Consider the following 23,586-nt stretch of genomic DNA (forward strand, 5'->3'; position numbering starts at 1 on the left):
TTGAAGTCCTCTCTCCAAAGGAAGCTGGAACATCTCCCACTGGAGATTTACTGGATATCTCTCATTTGAGTTGTAGTAACAGGTAGATTCTTTAATAGATATAAGGCTATTTAGATTATCTATTTCTTCTTGAGGAAACTTCGATAGTTTGTCTTTTGAGAAATTTAAAGGTAAAGGTGCTCTTAGAAACCACTTAGCAGGACACCTTGGTGGCTTAGTCAGTTAAGTGTCTGACACTTGATTACCACTGAGGTCATGATCTCAGGGTCATGAGATGGAGTCCGGCAGCCAACCCCATGTCAGGCTCTGCACTTAGTAGGGAACCTGCTTGAGATTCTGCCTCTCCCTCCACCGTTCCCTGCCCATACTCTCTGTCTCTCAAATAAATAAATCTTAAAAAAAAAAATCCTAGCAAATTGGTTTTCAAACTTTAGAATACATCAGAGTAACCACCACTTCCCCCTAGACACTAATTTTAATGTTGTAATAAATACTATAATGGAAAAAAACTGTAGCCTGGGGTAAGCATTACTGTTTTTATTTCCCCCAAATTCCTGTCTCATGAAATACAAAATATCATATAACTAGAAGCCCTGCATTTGTAAAAAGATAGCAATCTTGTTAAGAACACTACTTGTTGCAAACCATGATTAATGAAGCACCATCTGTGATATTCAGTGCGCTACTCGTGAGTTGGAGCCATCTAGGCAATTTTTATGCTTTTGAATGCGAATGGGAGGACAAAAGGGTGAATCCACGAAGTGTGGCATAAACTATCTGATTGGTTGCATGTACTATGCAGCTGAGAAATTTTTATTTATTATCTAGTATAAGGGTATTCATTTTCACACTCTCCCCAGAAAACTTAATTTAAAATTTATATCCAACTTTATATTCTCCAGCTGATCCTAAACATTGCCTCTACATAAATTCTTTTTTTTTTTTAATTTTTATTTGTTTGACAGACAGATCACAAATAGGCAGAGAGTCAGGCAGAGTGGCGGTGGGGGGGGGGATGCAGGCCCCCCACTGAGCAGAGAGCCCGATGTGGGGCTCAATCGCAGGACCCCTGGATCATGACCTGAGCCGAAGGCAGAGGCTTTAACCCACTGAGCCACCCAGGCGCCACCTCTACATCAATTCTTACAAAACACTTGCCTCCTCTTCAACCTGAACTCAGGTAAAGCTTGAACTCCTTAACTGTGGACTCGAAACCTTCTGTTCCAATTCTTCCTAGGCCTCCAAATTTTGCTCTCATGCCTAGCCTGCTCCTGCTGCTACTGCCCAGCTCTATCCCGACAAATTCATATTCTAGTGGCCCCCAAATGTGTTTGCCCATTAACATTGCCTGGAAGGCCCCTCCCTAACTTCTCTGTCCTCTGGCTGCTCAGAATCCTTCACCTGACATTCATATAGCATGGTATAGCCTTTCTTATCCTTGTAACTGATTCAGGTCTTTACATTTAATGTGTGTGTGTTTTAAAAAAATATTTTATTTATTTATTTGACAGAGAGAGATCACAAGTAGATAGAGAGGCAGGCGGGGGTGGGGGGAGCTGGCTCCCTGCTGAGCAGAGAGCCCGATGAGGGAATCGATCCCAGGACCCTGAGATCATGACCTGAGCCAAAAGGCAGTGGCCCAACCCACTGAGCCACCTAGGCGCCCCTAATGTGTCTTTTGTAGGTAGTTTGTATCTGGGTCTTTCTTTCTTTCTTTCTTTTTTTTTTTTGGCCAGTCTGAAAATCTCTGCCTTTTAACTGGGGATAACCATATTTCATTTAGACCAGACTATGGACTGAATTGTGCCCTCCCAAATTCATCCGTGAAGCCCTAACCCCCTGATACATTCGGGGACAGAGCCTTAAAGAGGTCAGAAAGGCAAAATGAGCTCATAAGGTTGAGACCTTTATTCAGTACAGCTGGTGCCCTTATAAAACAAGAAAAACATAGCAGAACTCTCTTTCTCTCTGTCACGAGAGATCCCAACAAGAAGGCAGCCATCTACAAGTCAGGAAGAGAGCTCTCACCGGGAACGGAATTGGCTGACACCTTGATCGTGGACTTTCCCAGGCTCTAGAGCTGTAAGAAAATAAATTTCTGTTGTTTAAGCCACCGCATCTGTGGTGGGCTTATTATGGCAGCCTGCGCTGAGACAGGCCATTTACATTTAATACAATTATGGATATGGCTAAGTTTAAATCCACCATACTGTTTGTTTTCAGTTTGCGCCATCTCTTCTTTGCTCCCTTTTCCCTCTTTTTCGTCTTCCTTTGTCACCTGCATGGTACAGGCACGCTGCTGTGGGACTTCAGAGGTAGGGGACGTTTATTCTGCCCAATCAGGGTGTGCTTCCTGAGGGAGCTGGTTCTGAAGGGATCCTAAGCTTTCATACGGTTATTCTCAATATGCTGAGAACTAGTAATTATGTTTGGTGGCATAAAGGGAAGGTGGGAAAAGTGTGGAATTCCAAGTAGATTTGAACCTGACCCCAGGACACCGCAAAGAACTGAGAGAGTTCAATTTATAACAAAAATCCATTGGCCTTCACGTGCTATGCATAGTTCTTGAAGTTTTTGGAAATTAGTAACTCGGCCTACATATAACTTTGAAAGTCTTTTCTTGGGCAAAAAATGAGCTTCTCTAACTTTTACTCCGCCAATGGCATCCAAAAGTCTTACTTGCACCTGGTTTTTATCTACACCTGTTTTCCACAGAAAAGAAACAAGTCAAAATACAATACAGGAGGTAGCTCTAAGATATAAAACTAGTGAGAATAAGCACTTCCGATAGGAAAAATTTCCACATGTCTGATCTGGGAGGATAGACTTTTAAAATGCAAAACATCATCATTTCATAATACAAAACATTAAAACTTCCATTATGTTCTTAAGATTTTTTTAATTGAAGTTTAACGGATATAGAACTTATTAGTTTCAGACATACAACATGATGATTCGATATATGTACATATGACAATATGATCACAATAAGGAGTTAAAATCTATCACCTCACATAGTAACAATATTTTTTCAGTGATGAAGACTTAAGATCTACTCTTTTTAGTAACTTTCAAATATACAACACAGCATTACTACAGTGGACAGTTAGGTTCCTTTATGTCCTGACTATTGCAAATAACGCTGTAATGAACATCAGGGTACAAGAGAACTTTTCAAGGTAGTATTTTTTTTTTACGATTTTATTTATTTATTTGACAGAGATCACAAGCAAGCAGAGAGGCAGGCAGAGAGAGAGGAGGAAGCAGGCTCCCTGCTGAGCAGAGAGCCCGATGCGGGGCTCATCCCAGGACCCTGGGATCATGACCTGAGCCGAAGGAAGAGGTTTTAACCCACTGAGTCACCCAGGCACTCCACAAGATAGTATTTTTCCTTCCCTCAAATAAATACCCAGGAATGGAATGTCTGGATCATATGACTATTTTAATTTTCTGAGAACTCTCCATACTATTTTCCATAGTGGCTGCACCAATTTACATTCTCACCAACTGTGCACGGGAGTTCCCTTCTCTCCTCATCCTCACTGACACTTGTTATTTCTCATTCTATAATAATAGCCATTCTAACATGTATGGGATAATCTCTCATTGTGGTTTTGATTTGCATTGCCCTGATGATTAGTGATGTTGAGTACCTTTTCATGGATCTGTTGGCCATCTGTTTATCTTCCATGTAAAAATATCTCTGTAGGTTCTCTACCCATTTTTTATCAGATTTTTTTTTTGCTATTGTGTTGTATGAGTTATTTATATATTTTGAATATTAACCCCATATTAGATATATGATTTACAAATATTTTTTCCTGTTATGTAGGTTGCTTTTTCATTTTGTGGATCATTTTCTTTGCCGAAGCTTTTTAGTTTGATGTAGTCCCACTGGTTTATTTTTCTTCAATTGCCTATGCTTTTGGTGTCAGGTGCAAAAAATTGCCAAAACCGATGTCAAAGAGCTTACTGCCTATGTTTTTTTTTTTCCTTGAAATTTTATAGTTTCAGATATTATATTCAAGTGCTCTGCTCTGACTTGATTTTTGTGCATGGGGTACAGTAGTGTTCCAGTTTCATTCATGGATGTGGCTGTTAAGTTTTCCCAGCACCATTTATTTGAGATTGTCCTTTCCCCCTTTTTCTTATTGCTTTCCATTGATCGGTGTGCCCATTTTTATGCCAACACCGCACTGTTTTGATGACAGCTTTGTAATACAGTTTGAACTCAGGATACGTTACACCTACAGTTTTGTTATTCAAGATTGATTTAACTTCTCAGGCTCTTTTGTGGTTCCAAATCTTAAGATTGGGTTTTTTTTTTTTTTTATTTCTGTGAAAAAAATATCATTGGAAATTTGATAGGGATTGCATTGAATTTGTAGATTGCTTTGGATAGCATGGGTATTTTAACAATATTCCAATTCATGAGCACAAAATATCTTTCTACTTATTTACATCTTCAACGTCTTTCGTGAATGTCTTGTAGTTTTCTTATAGTTTCAGTATACAGGTCTTTTAAAATTGATTATAATTATGGTTGCCCAACTGTAAATATATTAAAAACTATCAAATGTACACTTTATTTAAGACCTTATTCATTTCTTTGTCAGTGAGAGAGAGAGAGAGAGGAAATGCAAGCAGAGTGAGCAGCAGGCAGAGTTAGGAGACTCCCCAATGAGCAAGGAGCCCGATCGGACTCGATCCCATGATGCTGGGATCACGAGCTGAGCTGAAGGTAGGTAGACGCTCAACGGACTGAGCCACCCAGACATCCCAAATGATACACTTTAAAAGAGAGAATTGTGTGGTATATAAAGAATATCAGAAACTGTTACGTTAAAACTAAAAAAATCTTTTGGATTTGCTAACTGGGAGTTAATAACAACCTCGATGGGAGGAGTTCCAGCAGCAATTGGAGTTGAAGCCAGACTGAAAAGGGCCATGGAACAAGTGAAGTGAAGTACGCAACAAACCTCACCTGCTCTTTCAAGATGTTATGACAAAGGAGATAGGGTAGTGCTCGAAAGGGAGAAGCTTTAAAGGGACCGCGATTTTAGAAAAAGAGAGAAACAATCCTGTAAAGAAGGAAACAAGCTGTTCCATCAGAGCGGCCTGTGAGGTGCGAGGCGTCGGCAGGTGTGGAATCTTGGAGCCCACAGAAACTTGAGTTTCAAATACTGGAGACGGGTCTGCTTTATCTAAATACAAAAAAAACCTGTCTTCCTAAAATGTGTCTAAGTTTGGCCTTTTCTTCCCTGAGATAAAGTGGTGGTGTTCTCCAAGAGCTTTGTTCTTTACACTCCGCTAAGAAATTACTCCTGACGAGTCAGGATTCGGGGACGGGGAAGGGTCACAGTGCAGAAAATAGTATAGTCCCACACGATTATAATTCAACCTTTAGTAATCTTTGTTCCTTCATCTCAAGAATTTGGCTTTAATATCAAGGATATAAGATCACAGCATCTCTCAGAAATGTTAATTTTTTAGTCAGCCAAAAATAGGATAAATGCCGTCTGTGTGGAAAGATGTAGAACTGCCGTAGTTTTCAAATTGCTGAATCAAATTTTTCCCCTAATATCTGAGCCTCGATAACCATTTTGGGAGTCTGGAACATATCCACAGACCATTCCCATTTATCTGTCTCCTGGAACTAAAAACTATCCAGTAACGGTTTCTTAACTCAACTCCATTTCTGGGTTCATTATTTTCCAGTGTTGGGTCCTACCACAGTATTTCGGAAATCTTTTGTTTTTCAGAATGCTTAAACTCAACCCCAGCTGAAAGCTCTTGATAGGAATCCCTCATGTTAAGGAAGAGTTAGTGGTGGAAACCACATTAAAAGTGTAGTGATGTGCCCTCTTTATGAATTTTCTTATCTCTAGGCCATAAATGATGTTGGGTGCTTTGACGCTGGGACATGTCATTCAGAAACGTAACAGCAATGAGAACCATAGAGGACTGGTTCGGACTTGACCTATTTGGGAAGGAAGACCTTCCAACCCCAGCAATTACTGTGTTGGCTGGGATCTTGCCAGTTTCTTCTTTTCATCAGTGGGAAGCTCAATGATGTTAATTTTGGTGGAGCAATTTGTAACATGAACTTTTTAAGCCAGGGCAGAAGACAACTGGTTACCTTCCTTCTACGGAAATGTTGGCACCGAAGCCAGAGACGCAGTCCAGAAATAACTATTACAAAGATGTATCTAGCTCCGGCTGCACAGTGTTCTTTTCAGCCATCGTTCCGCCGGGAGCCGTCCTGACTCATTCTTTGCATTGCTCTTCACACTGAATTAACATAAACTCCAGACAAAAATAGCTCCATGTTACCTTAGGAATACTGACTCATTTATTTTTTGCTGTGTTAATATTCCCATACTATCCAGTTTTATTAATGCATAGAACATTCATTTGAAAAGGGCGTAGCTTTATTTACAGGAGAAACCCTGAGGTGATCTCTCTGGAGGGCGAAGAGCACGTCCTCAGGGGGCCCATATTATCTGCATTTGAATCCCAGCTCTGCCACTTACACGCTTTATAACCCTGAGCAAGTTCCTTGACTTCTCTGTGCCTCATTTTTCTACCAAGGAAGACAGGAGTAACAGCACCTTCTAGGACTGCAGCGGGAATCAAAGGAATAATCCCCATCGAGTGCTTAGAACCGTACTGGGCACATACAACATCCTCCATAAATGCAAGCTGCTGTTAGCGCTTATTTTAGCTTAAATGATTCACATGACAGAATTTCAACCTAAATATTGAATACAGTATTAGGACATTGGATGGCACTTGAGGAAATTCTCATGAACTAAAAAGCATGTCCTGGAGAAGCAGGTAAAAAAGCACACGAACAAGGTCTTGGGTTCTAGTTGTGACCATACCACGGCCCGGCAGTGCGACCCCAGGCCTGGCTTTGGTCATCTGTGCCACAAAGACCTTCAACTACAAATCCTCTGAAGTCCCTGCCCTCATTCCTCAAACTCCCAGCTTTTCCAGCTAATCTGAACAGAAACAAGTATCTGTAAAATAATTTTCATGACATTAAAAACCGAAAGAATAATAGTGAGGGGTCCCACAGTCCTAAATCTGACTGAGTGGCTTTGTCCCTTTAACACATTTCCTTGTGTGAATGCATGGATGAGAATTCCACTAAATATGGGAGGAGACGAGTTTAAGAGTCTTTCCAGGATTTTGCAGTGCAGGGTCTTGGGATCTGGCCTAACCTCCAGGCTGACCGCAGGTGGGGCTCTGGGCTTGTGACTCTGTTTCTAATACCGATAGTCTTATATTGATAAAATGATAGCCTGTAAATAGCTTCTCAGGGAAATTCAAAATTGGCGGTACATCAAGTAAAATTAAAATAACGACTTGATTTCTAAGGTCACAGGACTTCTGAAAAACTTCTTTTAGCTGAGATGTCTAAGATAAAAACTCATGAAGAATGACAGAATATTGGTGTATTACACACTGATTTATTTTAAAGCATAATATATAAGAAAATGTGTAGTGTCTTGTAAAGCCTTTGAGAAACAGTTTTAAATACAATTTTTAAGTTCTAAATAAAGTCTCTAACTGGGATGAATATACACATTTTTACCCAAAGAACTGTGATCTTTATGGTGACTTCAGACCTCTGAAGCTACATGTTAGCTAATGGCCAGCTTAACATTAAAAATATGCATTGTAAAAATTCGAGGAAATTCATGAAAATGTTTTGTAAACATTTTTATAAACATCTACCATATAATGTGGGAGAAGTTTTCACGATCTATTTACAAACATTAAATCCTATCTTTTATAATACTATACAAGTTATTATTAATAAGTTTGCTTATGAATTCTTATATAAACTCCAATACGTCTTCTTCACTAGTATTAAGCACAGGTCTGTATAGCATGCATATATATATATATATATATATATATATATATATATATATATATAAACATACTACTTTTCCCATTGTGTAATGCCCCCTCATATATATCCTATGCCCGAGAATATACTTGGTCTGTGGGACAGTCAGAGCATAGCAAAATGCTGCTTTAGCTGTTTAATTAAGTGTTGGGTATCCACATGATCTGGAAATGCTGCTTCTGACTTTTGAGCAGCAACATAGCTTCTCTGCAGATCTCCAATCTGTAAGAAATACCAGAATAAGACCACAGGATGAGACCAGGAAAAAATGAGTAAGAAAGTTAAAAAAAAAGTACTACCTTACACCATAGAAAATTAAAGGATTTAAGGGTAAATTGCTTGGATTATGCCACTTTAATTTTAGAATTCTTTCACCTAGATTACAATTCAATCTTGAAAAACAAGAGAGAAATAAAATATCCAATTACACAAATAATTTCTGCTCCACTACAGCTGTCTAGTTATGAATTCATAAACCTTGTTTTCTTTTCCTATCACAGGTAATATTATAAAAATAAGATAACATCTGCATTCTACAATAGCCAGCTCTGTATAGTTTCTAAAAGCCCTTGGACAACTATTTGTAATGTGCCATAAAGATACTGTGGTTAGGGCATTATCTTTTAGACAGAAAATTCAAGCAAAAACGATTGTACATAAGATAAAATAACACGCTCAGGGAGGTTTTAAACGGAGCTAGCCACGTAATGTGGGAGAAGATATCTGTCTTTAGAAGTTTACTAAGGGTATCTGATTTTCAATAAAGCTGGCATTAAAGTCCAGTCCCAGAGAAAAGCACACAGTATCTGGATCCATCTGAATAGATCTGGATTCACGCATACGTTTACAAAAAGTGAGAGCTTTTTAGTATGTGCGTGCACACAAAACCTAGATAATTCAATTCTGGCAGGGTTTTTTTGTTTTGAAACACGCAGTACATATTAAAAACGTAAATTTCTTCTTTTAAAAAACTAGTAGCATTTCTTTTTAACATACCATTTTATTTTATTGAAAATACAGCATTTTGCTTAAAGAAATATCTCATTTGAGTTATATATTATTAAAATGTGATAAAGTAAAAAACAGTTATCAAGTCTTTGTGGTTTAAGTACATGGCCATGCAGGGCAGTGGAAAACGCATGGGGATTGTTGGGTGCTGGGTATAAATTCTGACCCCGCCAGGGTCATGCGACTCTCGGGGAGCCTTAGAAGCTCAACCAGCCTTGGGTTCCTTTAGAACGTAAGCTGCATGAGGTAGAGGTTTTGTTTTATTCACAGCTGACATCCTTTGTGCTGACAACAGTGCCAGAGGCACATAGCAGAGGCTCAATAAATGAAACATCAGTTGTATGAAAAAAACGAATCAGGAAGGCCGACCTACATGACAGCTGGTTGGGAGAATCAGAGAGGGTGTGTAGAGTCCCAGGAATAGTGGCTGGCACTTGACAAGCCCTCAAAAATGACCCCTTAGAAATGACTGCTTGGTTCCAAAGCAGAAATGAAAGTGAGGATGGCTTCGTGTTTGTGCTTTGAAAAATGACCTTTTCATAATGTCTTCTGAGTGTCTTTACACCAGCAAACACTTTTAGCCATTTCCTTACCCTTCAAACTTACTTTCCATGTTAAAGGAAGATTTCTCAGTAAAAATTAGTTATTAGATACCTTTTATTGTTGTTCTTATTGAAAATGGCGTGATTCCTTTTAGCTCTTGCATATTAACTGACTTGAAACATAGTATTAAGTTGTATTTTTCCCACATTGTTCATAGCTAAGATAGCTTTCATTGATATCCCTAATTTTATAGCAATTATGGCAGAGCCTTGATGGCAATATGGTCTACAATAAAATACAAGATTTCTTTGCTATAAAAATAAAACCCAATTACTAAATCCTTCCTCGACCAGGAGTTACTAAATGAGTATTTTTTTCAGGCCTAAATGTCATATTTTAAAAATAAAATAATTCTGCAATTGATAACAATCTATAAAGCAATCTATAATAGTAAGTTTAGTCCATATTCAGTGATAAATTTCTTTAAAGTTTATTAAACTGTCCCTTGAAGTGAAAGACAGGTGCATACAATATTTAAAAAATCATTTCTTTCAAAACATCATTATAATTTCCTTATTTATCTTTCTCCTTATTTATCTGTAATTTTTTTTTTAAACCCAGGGAAGAAAAAGAAACAGACTGGATGATGAGTCGATAAAGAGAATACCTTGTCAGAGACCGTCGCAAAATTAAAATGTGGCTCATACATATGGGGTCCCAAGGATGACGCGGTTTGTAACAGTGCTCTTGCCTGTATTAAAAAAAAAAAAAAAAACGGGGTGGAGGGAGAAAACCAAAAGTACATGAGCATCTATCAGCACTATATTTGTGATTTGTTTTGTTTTGCTTTTGGTAAAAGAATCCTTTACCCGAGATAAGACCTTAATAGGGGCGCCTGGGTGGCTCAGTCGTTAAGCGTCAGCCTTCAGCTCAGGTCATGATCTCAGGGTCCTGGGATCCAGCCCCACATTGGGCTCCCTGCTCAGCAGGAAGCCTGCTTCTCCCTCTCCCTGCCTGTGTTCCCTCTCTCTCTCTCTGTGTGTCTCTGTCAAATAAATAAATAAAATCTTAAAAAAAAAAAAAGACCTTAATAAATGTGATCCTCTGAGAAATACAGGTGACATTCCTTGTGAAATAGGACTTACTGAAATACAATTAATACTTATATCTTGCCAAAATTAATGATAAAACTGCTTCAAAATAAGAATCAAATTAAGAGTAGATTTAAAGTCGAGAACCACAGTTCTTAATGACGTTTATATTTCAATATGACAAATCAAAATATAATCCTCTCAATGCTAAAAAAAAGTCTTATTAACCTAGCTTTCATTGCTGATTGATTTCTTAGCCTTCTAATTACCTGTTCTCTAATACTATAATAACAACAATAAAAAAAAAAAAACATAGTAAATTTCCAAGCCCCCAGTTCAGTGCTGGAAGACAGTGGTAAGTGTTTATAACAGTGCTGACATCAAAATAACAAGTGACTGCAACTGAAAATGACTAGCTTTTTGTTCTTTCAAGTACTCAAAAAACAAAATTTGTATCCCCTATAGGCTCAAAGGATAGTTAGGACCACAAACTCACCATTCCAAGTTGCTGAGCACCCCTCCAGTTTGTAACTAAACCCAAAACCTCCATCCATGACCTGTGGACATATCTTTTTTTTTTGTTTAATGGGAAATCACATATGGGATGGTAGATATTGATTTTTTTTTTTTTTAGTATATGTGCTGCCGAAGTGAGCACTTGATTTTTTTTTAATGATTAGCTATTTTTGTTTTAATCAAGGTATAATTTTAATAATAAAAAAAAGGTTAGTAGCATGAAAACTTTCACCAAAACCTTTCAAATCGGTTCATAGTAGAGCAAGTGTAATAAGTAGGAAACAAAATCACCAACATGGGAACAGAGAAAACTCCCAAAAGCACTTGGTCCATCATAGAACAAGTTCCCATTTTACTTTATTTATTTTTGTTTGTTTTTAATTAATTATCTTTATGAACATATAATGTATTATTTGCCCCAGGGGTACAGGTCTGTGAATTGTGACACACTTCACAGCTGACACACTTCACAGTACTCGCCATGTAAGTTCCCATTTTAGAGTACAGTCGACCCTTGAACAGCACAGGTTTGAACTGCATGGGTCCACTTAGGTGTGGATTTTTTCAATAAGTACTTTATCTTCGTTATGATTTTCTTATTTTCTCTAGCTTACTTTGTTGTAGAATACAGTATACATACATATGACATAAAATATGTCTTAATTGACTGTGTACATTCTTGGTAAGGCTTCTAGTCAACAGTGGGCTCTTAGTAGTTAAGTTTTGGAGGGTTTGAAAGTAATACTTGGATTTTCCACTACTAATTCAGCACCCTTAATTCTGAATTGCTCAAGAGGCCCTGTAGTTAGTTTTTTGGTTTTTTTTTTTTAAAGATCTTATTTATTTATTTGACAGAGATCACAAGTAGGCAGTGAGGCAGGCAGAGAGGGAGGGGGAAGCAGGCTCCCTGCTGAGCAAAGAGCCCGATGTGGGGCTCGATCCAAAGACCCTGGGATCATGAGCTGAGCCGAAGGCAGGGGCTTTAAACCACTGAGCCACCCAGGCACCCCACTGTAGTTAGTTTTTGTCTCTAAAATACTAACCCATCTTATTTGTGGGAATTTGTGAAACAAAGGCAACATTTCCAAGGATGCTTCTTTCCTTGTTGTGTTACAAATTCATCACGGTGCTTAGGAGACCAGCTGGGAGGTTAACACTGTGTCTGCAGGTCAAGTTCCTTACCTTCCTTGAGTCCCTGTTTCTTCATCTTTAAAGTCTGGCATGTAGTACTTATCTCTCCTTGATTGTCATTAATATTGTAGGAGGATATTTAGCATTTTAAACTTTTTAAATAATTTAATGTATTAAGCATCTATGTGTGCTCAGTACGAGGCTACCATGCCCAGTGCTTTCCATGCATGATCTGCTCATCCTCCCAGAAGACCTTCAGGTACTGCTGTTACCTCGCTGTCTGTGCTGTCCATTCACTTCACAACTACACACTCACTACGCATCGCACTGTTTTGTTTTTTATGAACATATAATGTATTATTAGCCCCAGGGGTATAGGTCTGTGAATCATCAGGCTTACACACTTCACAGCACTCACCATAGCACATACCCTCCCCAAAGTCCATCACCCCGCCACCCTATCCCCACCCCCCTCTCCCCAGCAACCCTCAGTTTGTTCTGTGAGATTAAGAGTCTCTTATGCTTTGTCTCCCTCCCGATCCCATCTGGTTTCATTTTTTCCTTCCCTACCCCCCAAAACCCCCCACGTTGCCTCTCAACTTCCTCTTAGCAGAGAGATCATATGAAAATTGTCTTTCTCCGATTGACTTATTTCACTAAGCATAATACCCTCTAGTTCCATCCACATCGTCGCAAATGGCAAGATTTCGTTTCTTTTGACGGCTGCATAGTATTCCATGGTACATATATACCACATCTTCTTTACCCATTCATCTGTTGATGGACATCTAGGTTCTTTCCATAGTTTGGCTATTGTGGACACTGCTGCTATAAACATTCGGGTGCGTGTGTCCCTTCAGATCATACATTTGTATCTTTAGGTAAACACCCAGTAGGCCAGGCACTGTTTTGATGGTAAAAATACAGCAGTTGGAAGACAAAGAAGGTCCCCCTCTTTTCACATGGCGGCCATGCTCCATTCTACATAGAAATATGAACATATCTGATAAAATAAGTATTGTGAGGGAAAAAATTAGGAGGAGATGTGATCGTGCCTGAGGGCTCCTTTAGACTGACATCCGAGATGACCTTTCTTAGGAGGTGGTGATTAAGCTAAGACCCGACTGACAAAAAGAAAAGTCATGGCAGGATCTGAAAGAACATCCCAAAGGCTGTAAACTAAGAACAGGCGCAGCGTATTTGCAGAGCGGGGAGGCAGCTGATGTGTCCGAAAGTCGGTGTGAAGGGAGAAGTGATGAAAGATATGGTCTGAGGGAGAGCCAGAGGCCGGATTATGTGGGACCCTGTAGGCCAAGATCTGAATCCACATTTCATGCCAAGTGAAAAGGAAAGACTGTGGAGGATGCTGAGCAAAGTAGTGATAAAAGCATTCTTGTTTTCTTGTTTAGTATTTTTTAAATCCCTTCCACTGTTGTGAGGAGGGCGTGGTCTAGGGTACAACTACTTGCTCATAAGTAGAGACAAAAAGACCAGCAAGGAGACTGTTGTTGTGGAGTCCAGGCAAAAGCAGAGGGCAGTCTGGAGAAGGGTGGTAGAGGCGGGAAAAAGTAGTCAGGTCTGGGATGGGGCTTGAAGGTAAAACTTGGCAGGGCCTGCCGAATGCCATGAGCCTGGGGTGGCAGCGAGAGGCAACTAGGACAGACAGGTTTCAAGGGTGGCTCCTTGGCTTTTGGCTGGACCACCCTATTGGTGGATGGGGGACTGGGAACCATGAACCGTTCACTAACACCAGGAAGACTAGGAAGGTATAGATTTGTCCTGATAAAACTAAAGCTTAGGGGAAAACAGAAAGGTTAAGTAACTTGTCCAAAATCACATCACTAATATGTGACAGAGCTGGGATTCAAATCCAGTTAGTCAGTCTCTAGAGATCATTTTTTGACTGCAGCATGTAGGGGTGCCTGGGCAGTTCAGTGGGTTAAGCAACCGACTGTTGATTTCAGGTCAGGTCCTGATCTCAGGGTCCTGGGATCGAGCCCAGGCTCTGCACTCAGCTGGGACTCTGCTTGGGATTCTGTCTCTCCTTTTGCTCCCTCCCATTCATGACCTCTCTCTCTCAAATAAATAAATCTTTAAAAATAAATGAACTGCAGCATAAAAGACAGCTACACCTGAGAGCTCTCTTTGAAACAGATCGTCCAAGGAACCACGGTAGCTCACTGACCTGCTCAACGTGGCCCTTCCGCATCTCCAGCACGGCCAGGTTGTTGTAGGCCTCGGCGTGGTTGTTGTTGTTGACCAGAGCAAGCCGGAAGCACTGATGGGCCAAGTTCATGTCTCCAATGCCCTTGAACAAAAAAGCAGGTATTTGCACACACAGCTCCATACTTTTACACCCACCATCTCCTCCCTTCTTTCCTTGTGGTGTCTCTTCTGCTACCAAGCAACAAGGACCGATCATAATCAAGTGTGAATTGTACATATGAGGATCCAACCTGAGAAAATGAGTTCTAGGGTGACTCTCAGAAATCATGCAGTTGCTACGGAAGACCGTAACCAAATCTGGATTTATGCTACCTGAACATTTCTTCAAACTAACTTACAGCTACCTTTTCTATACCAGAAATTACATTAGAGAAACAGCCTACCACAGCTACGTGGCCCAGGTTGTACCAGACATCAGCTGCCTCTTCTTCGTTTTCAGCCAGAGCAAGGGCACGCTCAAACGAGGTCAGAGTCATATCATACTGCTGGGCATAGAAGCAGCAGAGTCCCAGATTGTTAAAAAGCTGGCAGTTATAAACACCCATCTGCAGGAGTCGCCTTTTCAAAAAAGAGCACACATATTTTGGTGTCAGACCAACTCGATAAATATTAAGACCTATTTTTTTAATAAAGTTAGAAATGTTTTATAACTTTTAATATCCCCGATGAATACAAAGTATTATAGGAAATGAAAAAAAATGTCAAAGCAAATACAAAAGCATGTCTTTTTTAAAGGTCCTGGTCATGGGCAGTGTATGAGAGGCAAGGTCAGAGTCAACTCACATACGTTCTTTTCCCCCAAAAAACTGTTAGAAGACCCAAGACACAAGAGTCGCATAGAGTAAAACCCACAACATTGTGCTTCATAAAGGTTTGGTGTCAGTCAGTAAACCCCTAAGACCTTCTAATTTGAGGGCTGTGTTTAGGATTTACCTTCAAGTTTTCAGCTAACATGAAGCTTGGTTTTGGTTATCTGCAGTATATATATGCTGTGTCTACTGACCTTCCAGTGACCTTCCACCAAGGAAGACAAGACCATCAGTGCAATCCTTACCTTATCCACTGAGCTCTCATGCTGGAGCTCAAAAAACCCATTTGTTTCTACTCATCATTAATCCCCAAAGACTAGATCGTTCACATAACCAAATGAAAATCTACCTCAGCAGCTCTGAGGAACCCATGACCCATTTGGGGGGAGGGAGAGTAGAGGCAGCTGCTTATGCCTAAAACAGCATTCATTTTATCCTAGTTTATGCTGCTGACATATATTTGGAAAGAACTCTTGTCAGCAGCCAGTTATCTCCTTGTATATTACCTAAGGGCAGAAGAGGAAATCAACACTTGAAAAATTAATCTCACAAGCCATCTGTAGGATGAAATAAGAACACGCTCAAAAGAAAACCAGAGATCAGAACTTATTTAGGCTTGGAATACTTATCTGGACAGGAGTTGACAATACTTCACAAAACAGGGGAAGCTGTTTCAGGTCCTCGTCAGAGCTCGGGACCTGGTACCCAGTGCTCTTTGCAAATCTCGTTGCTATTTCAGCTTCGGGGTCTTTATATGCTGTGGGGTGGTATTAAGGGAAGCCGTGATGGGCAGAAGTGTTTCCGGGAACTATTGAACAGTTGTTCGTTGACAACAAAATGGCTAACACATCCGATGACACGGCGTTAAAAACTCACTTATCCAGGTACGTGTCCACAAGATGCCAAATACCAATGCATTTTCAAATTCTTACATGTCACCTGAATGCTCATAAAACCTCTGTGTGCTTGAATGTTTAGTCTCCCAGAGACATGGCCTATATATTATCTGTCTGCATGTCCACTCTGTCTTTATTGCTGCTGTACTGATACTTCACAGGAAAGTTCTACAAAGAGACTGTAAAGCACACCTGTAAAATCGCAGAGCTATTTCTGGTTGATCGGAATAAAAGTGGTTGCTTCCAATGCAGGCAATGGCTTCCACATGAGTATTGTCCTGTTTCAGAACTTCTTTGTAGTATTCTGCTGCTGATGAAATATTGTTCATTTCCTATTCTCCATCAAGACAGAAGAGCAATACTTCAGTGCCAAGAAATTATTTTTCTTCTGGCTGATTTATGTTCATTCATTCAACAAATATTGAGAGCCTACCCTGTGCCAGACTGTGTTCTAGGCCCTGAGGACACAATATGAATAAAAAGACAAAGCTAGATATCCTCAAGGAGGGTACAGCTAGCAAGGAAGACAAATGAATGAATGGATGGGCGATATAATGTCAGACAAGTATAACTGATGGGAAGAAAAGGAGATAGGCACCTGTGTGGCTCAGTCAGTTAAGCCTCTGATTTCGGCTCAGGTCATGATCTGGGTCCTGCGATGGAACATGTGTCCAGCTCCCTGCTCAGCGGGGAGTCTGCTTCTCCCTCTCCCTTTGCCCCCCACCCCCAGCTTGGGCTAGCTCTCTTGCTCTTTCTCTCTCAAATGAATAAGATCTTTAAAAAAAAGGCAAGGAGAGAGAGGAAGGGAAGGATGGAGCAGAGGAGTAACATGGCTGTATTTACGTTTTTGAAGAATAATTTGATGGCTACACACAGGATACACCGAAGTGGGGAAGGAGTAGCAGGAGAGCTGGAGTCCCCCCAGTAATCCTAAGTCAATGCATTCAGTGTTATTAATGTCCTAGCTCTCAAGTCCACCTTCAAGGCCAGTGCAGGCTCCACAGTCCTCACAGAGATATCCCTAACGCCCTCACTTCACATAACTCTCTTCTGCCTCTCAGTTTATACGACACGTATTGTGGGCACCTCTCACTTGGTCTTATCATATGAGGACTCCTACTTCTCATTAGATTTTCGTAACATTTTATCAAATCTAAGACACTCCACTGTTTGTAAGAAGAACCACAGAATACTTTCTTATCACACAAAACTTTTTTTTTAACCTCCATGGACTTCACTATGTTTTTTTTAAATTTCAGGACTTTATTATTTTTTATTATTATTATTATTTTTTTTTTTTAGAGCAGGTTTAGGTTCATACCACAACTGAGGGGACAGTACAGAGATAAATGCATTTTGTTCAATATCAAAAAATTATAGTCATTAATATTATCCCCAATCTCATCCATTATTAGTAATATGAAAACCGTTTTGACCTTGTGGACCCTCTGAAAGGGTCTCAGGGACCCCAGGGAATCCCTGGACCACACTTTGAGAAATGCTGGTATTAAAATATTTGGGGCCTTTCTTCCCATTCTTCCTCACTCATCCCCATAAGGCAATCTCAGCATGCTCGTTTCAGCCCCTTCTGGACCTCTTTGGAAGCCAACCTTGCTGCGACGTGCCCAGCTGCTCTGCCCTGCCATGTGCAGCAGGATCTCTGGGCAGAGAAGGTCTGCAGGTCATATGGTCATGTCTCTGATCTGGGTGGATCAGGCTGTCTAACTCAGGGGCAGAATTCTATTAAGTCCTTTTGGTCACAGAGCTAAAGCCACTTGCTCCAATTCGGCTTTTATCAGTGATAAGTTAGTGGTTTATCTTCTATTTTTCTGAATCTTATTTCTATCTTGCAGTTGTTTCTCAGCTTGGAGTGAAGGGGGTTGATATTAGTTCCATAAAACATTCATGAGTTGATCCAAATTCATTCTGTATGTATACTTGTTCACATACTTTCTATCTGAAATTCTTATTCAAAGCCCTGCCAGGATTTAGTTCCTTAAGAGAAAAGGCTTTCTCATTCATTGTTTGTATCTGAAAAATAAGTAATTTTTTTTTTCAAAACACAAGGCTGTTGATACATTCATTAATTGGGAGTTCATTCTCTCCTGAATTTTGTACTGCTTTTACATGCAACTATTCCAAATAGTCTTTAATAATTTAAGAATGTAAGAATCTACTGAAAAGCATGAATAAAAAGAATTTCACCAAAAGTGTATTTTTACTTTTTGGTGAAAAACAAAAACAAAAAACCCTTGTAAAACTTAAAAGGAAAAAATAGATGAGCACCTTAATTCTCTCCCCTATAGTCCCTCCTTCCTATAGACTGAATGTTTGTGTCCCTCCTAAATTCATACTAAAGCCCTAATCTCCAACATGATAGTACTTGGAAGTGGGGTCTTTGGGAGGTAACTAGGTCATCAGGATGAAGCCCTCATGAAAGGGTTTAGTGCCCTTAAAGAAGAGACACCAAGGGCACCTTGGTGGTTTAGTTGGTTAAGTGTCTGCCTTCCACTGAGGTTAGGATCCCAGGGTCCTGGGATCGAGTTCCTGCTGAGCAGGGAGGCTGCTTCTCCCTCTGCCCCTCTCCCTGCTCTCTCCCTCTGTCTGTCTCAAAAAAATAAAAATCTTAAAAAAAAAAAAAAAAAAAAAGAGAGAGAGAGAGAGAGATACCAGAGAGAAAATCTCTCTCTCTCTACCATGTGAGGGTACACAGAGAAGGTGTCTATCTACAGACTATGGAAAGGGCCCTCACTAGGAAATGAACTGGCCAGCACCTTGACCTTAGACTTCCCAGCCTCCAGAATTATGAGAAATAAAGATATGTCCTTTAAGCCTCTCAGTTTATGGTATTTTGTTACAGCAGCCTGAGCAGACTAATATATTGTCCTTCCAAAGAATAATCTCCACACCTAGGCAGCGACTAACTGAGCCTAATGGCCTTGAGAAGCCTGGGTTCCAAGGAACATGACTCTTCTGGTTTCCAGGCAACAACATCCCACCATGCAAGGCTTCAGTGCTACTGTTGTCAAAGTTGGTGTATTAGTCTGCTGCAGCTGGTATACCAAAATACCATAGACTAGGTGACTTAAACAACAGAGCTTTATTTCCCCAAAATTTTGGAGGCTGTAAGTCCAAGATCAAGATGCCAGCATGGTGAGGATCTAGGGAGGACTCTCTTACTGGCTTACAAAGGGCCACCTTCTCACGGTGTCCTCAGATGGCAGAGCAAGCACCAGCACACTCTGGTGTCTCTTCTATTAAGGGCATTAATCCCACCATGAGGGCCCCACAAGGGTCTCAAAAGGCCTCATCTCCAAATACCATCACACTGGGGGTTAGCGCTCCAACATATTAATTTGGGAGGGACACGATTCAGCCTAATGCAAAAAGACTCCAGCCTGAATGGATAATTGTTTCAAGGCTTTCAGTTGTATAAAATTACTTTGGAATGTTTGTATACTTGATTGATAGGCATATAATTTATGTCATCTTGAGGAATTTTGGACTGAAACTAATTTATGTTTTTGGCAACCTCACATGTAGTTTTTAAAATGTGTTGTTGTAAAATGTGTGCTTATGCTAAATAAATTTAAACACTGCAAAAGGTTATAAAATGAAAATAGTCCCCTCTCCAAATCCAGTCAGAGGTTCTGTGAATAGTTTGAGTATTTTTCTATTATATATTTTTTAAGATTTTATTTATTTGATGGAGAGCAAGCACAAGCAGGGGAGCAGCAGACAGAGGGAGAAGCAGGCTCCCCAGGGAGCTCCAATGTGGGGCTGGGTCCCAGACCTTGGGATCATGAGCAGATGCTTAACTGACTGAGCCACCCAGGTGCCTCTAGTTTGAGCGTTTTTCAAGAAATTTTGTTCACATAAGTGTAGATGTATGCAAGTTTTAACCATAACATAATCATTCTGCACAGTTTTTTTTTTCTTTCTTTTTTTTTTTCATTCTATACATTCCGATACACGGCTCATTGTTTTTGCTCTGTGTCTTGACTCTTTCCATATCAGCACAAAGGGTTCTACCCCATTACTTTTTTATTTCTGCAGTTTTCCATCTATATAGACCACAGTTTATTTAACCAGCCCCTTTTTCATGAAGCATTTGTTTCCTTTTTTTTTTTTTTTTGGCTGTAAAAATATTATAAAATCGTCCTTGTACATAACTTTCTGAACTTGTATGAAAACATCCTTAAGGAAAATTCTACAAGCGAAATTGCTGGGCCAGAGTATGCATGTGAGGAAATCTCATCAGTAATCGCAAACAGCCTCAAAATGGGCTGTGCCAACATACACTCCCAGCACCAGTGTTTATACATGCGTGGGGTTTTCCTCACAACTTTGACAACGCTACACGTCATAGAACTTCTCCATCTCTGTCAACCTGATTAAGTCAAAAAAGGCATCTCAGTATTTTAGTTTTTATTTCTTCAATTATGACTGAGGTTAGGCGTTTCATACACCACCTCTTTATATTTCCTTTTCTGTAAACTGCCGATTCATGTCATTTGCCCATTTTCTTATCTTTTGTCCTTTTACTAGTGGCTTGTGTAATGGGGGCTTGAATGGGAAACTGTCCTCCTGGATACAGGAGAGCTGGGGGCAGACATGTAGCTCAGAGATCTCTGGACACTGACTCTGCTTTCTCCTTTTAGATTAAATGAGTCTGCTGATGTGACTTAAGTTCAAAATCCAGGAAGTCCTGGTGTTTATAAACATTTCCTTCAGAAGACAAGTATAGATGGTTTAAGTTCTTCCAGATGGGTCTTACTGAGCCCCAGTATGAAAGGCATTTTGGTGTAGCTACAGTGTAGCTGGAATTGGCTGCTGTCTCATCTCTAGGGTGATTTTACTTGCAGGAAGAGGATCAACAGCCAAGATGCAGGCCAGGAGTTAAACAAGGGCCTACGCAAAAGCCACCCCCACGATTTTGACCCACAACTGCTCTAAGGAAACACCTCCTTTTTATAAGTGTTTACAATTTTGGCTAAATGAGAACCTGTAAGTTTGTGTGAATCCCCATTTGTGCATGTGTGTGTGCATATGCATGTGTAATTCTCCCACCAATCTGGAAACCATCTGAAATTCAGCAACTTTTAAGCAATGTATAGATTGAGGAAATTAAAAGTAGTCTTTTGTCTGTCTCAGGTATGGCAAATATTTTCCCGTTGGATATTTTTACACTGTTTATTTGTTTTGGTTTCATTTCTATATTTTTTAAAGATTTTATTTATTTATTTGAGAGAAAGAGACACAGTGAGAGGAAGCGCAAGCAGGGGAAGTGGGAGAGGGAGAAGCAGGCTTCCTGCCCAGCAGGGAGCATAGTGCCGGGCTCATCCCAGAGACCTGGGATTGTGACCTGAGCTGAAGGCAGCTGCTTAACAGACTGAGCCACCGAGGCACCCCATTTGTTTTTATAGAAAACTTAGCTTTATAAAAAACTTATTTAACTCTATAGAAAATTTAACTTTTATCTTCTCAAATTCAATCTTTTCTGTTATGGCTTTCAACTTTCTATCACACTTAGGTCTTCCCATTCCAAGTTTATACAAATAATTTATCTGCATCTTTTTTTCTGGAACTTTCATGGTTTTAAATCTTTGAGTCATCTGGCAGTAATAGATTCTTTTAGTATAAGAAATCATTATTCATCCAGCTCTATTTTTTTTTTAAATCATCCAATAATCCAGTTGGTTTTAATAGACAGTCTTTACAACAGTGTAAATTTTCATATGTATGAACATACATACTCTATTTTGCTCCTTTAATCCAGTCCTGCATTAGAATTGTTTAATTTATAGTAACTCTAGAATAAATTTTGTCAATGTAGATTTAAAAAATATTTTCAAATATATAAATGCCACCTCAAGTACATAAATAACCATAGTATCATTTAAGTGATGTTGATAGTGGTTATTTTGGAACAAATTCACAAAATACTATAATTTGATTTAAGTTATTTAAAATAAAATGGCAAATAACTTGAGGTGAATGTTGCAGTGGTTCTCAAACTGTTATACATCAGAAACACCTAGTGAGCTCAAACATACAAATAATTGCCTGAGTCCTGCCTTCCAATACATCTGATTCAGTAGGCAGAGGATAGGCTGCACTTTTCAACCACTCCTAAAGTTATTTTTACACACAGAAAACTTCAGGGATACTAGAATAATGTCTCCTAAGGTAACATTTCCAATTTCAAATATCTTCAACAAAGAATAGTCCAGAGATCGGCCTTTTGAATGGATAAACAGAATTCCTCAACAATTAAAACCACAACCAAATAAATTTAGCAAGAATAAATCATTTTAAACAATAAGCGAATGAACACAAGGCAGTACTACATGTTCGTTTTAAAATAGGAGAACACTGAAAAGATACAAGATCAAAATGAATGTGATAAATAAAAAAGAACATAAAGGAAGAGGATCCCACAAGGGAAAAGTCTGATGTACATACAAAAACCCCAAAGGCATATGTAGGGTAGGCTGCAATGCTAACTTTACTAATTAACTCCAAAATCATTGTCACAGAAAAAGAATACACTGGAAATCTGTCTTTAAATGGTAAACTTTGGCACAAGGGAAATTAACTGTTAGGTTCAGTGGGAAATACTGCATCTCACTCCTTTAAATTTGCAGTTAGTCCTTGATCGTGCTTTCTGTGGATGATATATCATCCCCACAACTTGAATGCTTTCTTCTCCACTTTGAGAGTCAACTACAATTCTACTTTTCTCCCCAAACCTTCCCTGTAGACTTCTAACCTTCAAAGCCTGGTCAGATCCTGAGCACAGGAAGGAGGAAAGGAGCTGGTTAAGGGTCTACTCCCTGTCCCAGCCCAAGCAATGGTGACTATAACAGAGGGTTGGCAGGAATTCTTCCAACTAGCAACCATCAGAGATTCTATAGATTTCTAGCTCTTTCTGCCAGTACTTCCTGCCTGAAAAGAAGGGCAGAAGGACTGAAATGGGCAGAAGGCGAAGCTTAAAGGTCATAGAACTCTGATCATATTGAGGCAGTCACCGCTCTGTATGAACACAATTATATTTCTTAAGCCTTTTGGTCAAAATTTTGTTCGTGCTCAATTTAGGGTCACACAAGGACAGATACAGAGATACAAATACAGCATTTTATTTTTATTGAATGATCACAGCCTTTTCCTTCTGTGTTTATCAGAATTATATTTCAAAAGGGGAAACAGTATTTCCAGACAATTTAAAAATAAAATTTGCTTTTCATTTTAAAAGTAATGCATGCTCATGAGAGAAAATCTGGAAAATACAGAAAGTATGAAAAAGAAAATAAAAGTCATTCATATACTATTATCCAGTTATAGCAACTATTAATATCTTCCACTCTTAACCTAACAAATAATTTTACAACATTGTACCTAGAATTTCAAGGAATGTAAGAGAGTACCGAGATGCTTGTCAGTAT

The 23,586-nt window shown here is 39.5% G+C and overlaps 1 protein-coding gene across 3 annotated transcripts in view; it reads right to left on the reverse strand.

Moving 5' to 3' along the window:
• Positions 1–7,455: 7,455 nt before the first annotated feature.
• Positions 7,456–23,586, reverse strand: part of TTC8 (tetratricopeptide repeat domain 8) — a 58,353-nt gene continuing 42,222 nt past the window's right edge. For all 3 annotated transcript variants that reach the window (XM_059182575.1, XM_059182576.1, XM_059182577.1), the window contains 5 exons: positions 16,334–16,473; positions 14,820–14,994; positions 14,396–14,518; positions 10,140–10,223; positions 7,456–8,143 (listed from right to left, as the gene is read on the reverse strand). In XM_059182575.1, the coding sequence (XP_059038558.1) occupies positions 8,027–8,143; positions 10,140–10,223; positions 14,396–14,518; positions 14,820–14,994; positions 16,334–16,473 (639 nt within the window). In that variant the 3' untranslated portion in view covers positions 7,456–8,026. The remainder of the gene's footprint in view (positions 8,144–10,139; positions 10,224–14,395; positions 14,519–14,819; positions 14,995–16,333; positions 16,474–23,586) is intronic.

Source organism: Mustela lutreola, chromosome 7, assembly GCF_030435805.1.
Source record: "Mustela lutreola isolate mMusLut2 chromosome 7, mMusLut2.pri, whole genome shotgun sequence".
Taxonomy (NCBI): domain Eukaryota; kingdom Metazoa; phylum Chordata; class Mammalia; order Carnivora; family Mustelidae; genus Mustela; species Mustela lutreola.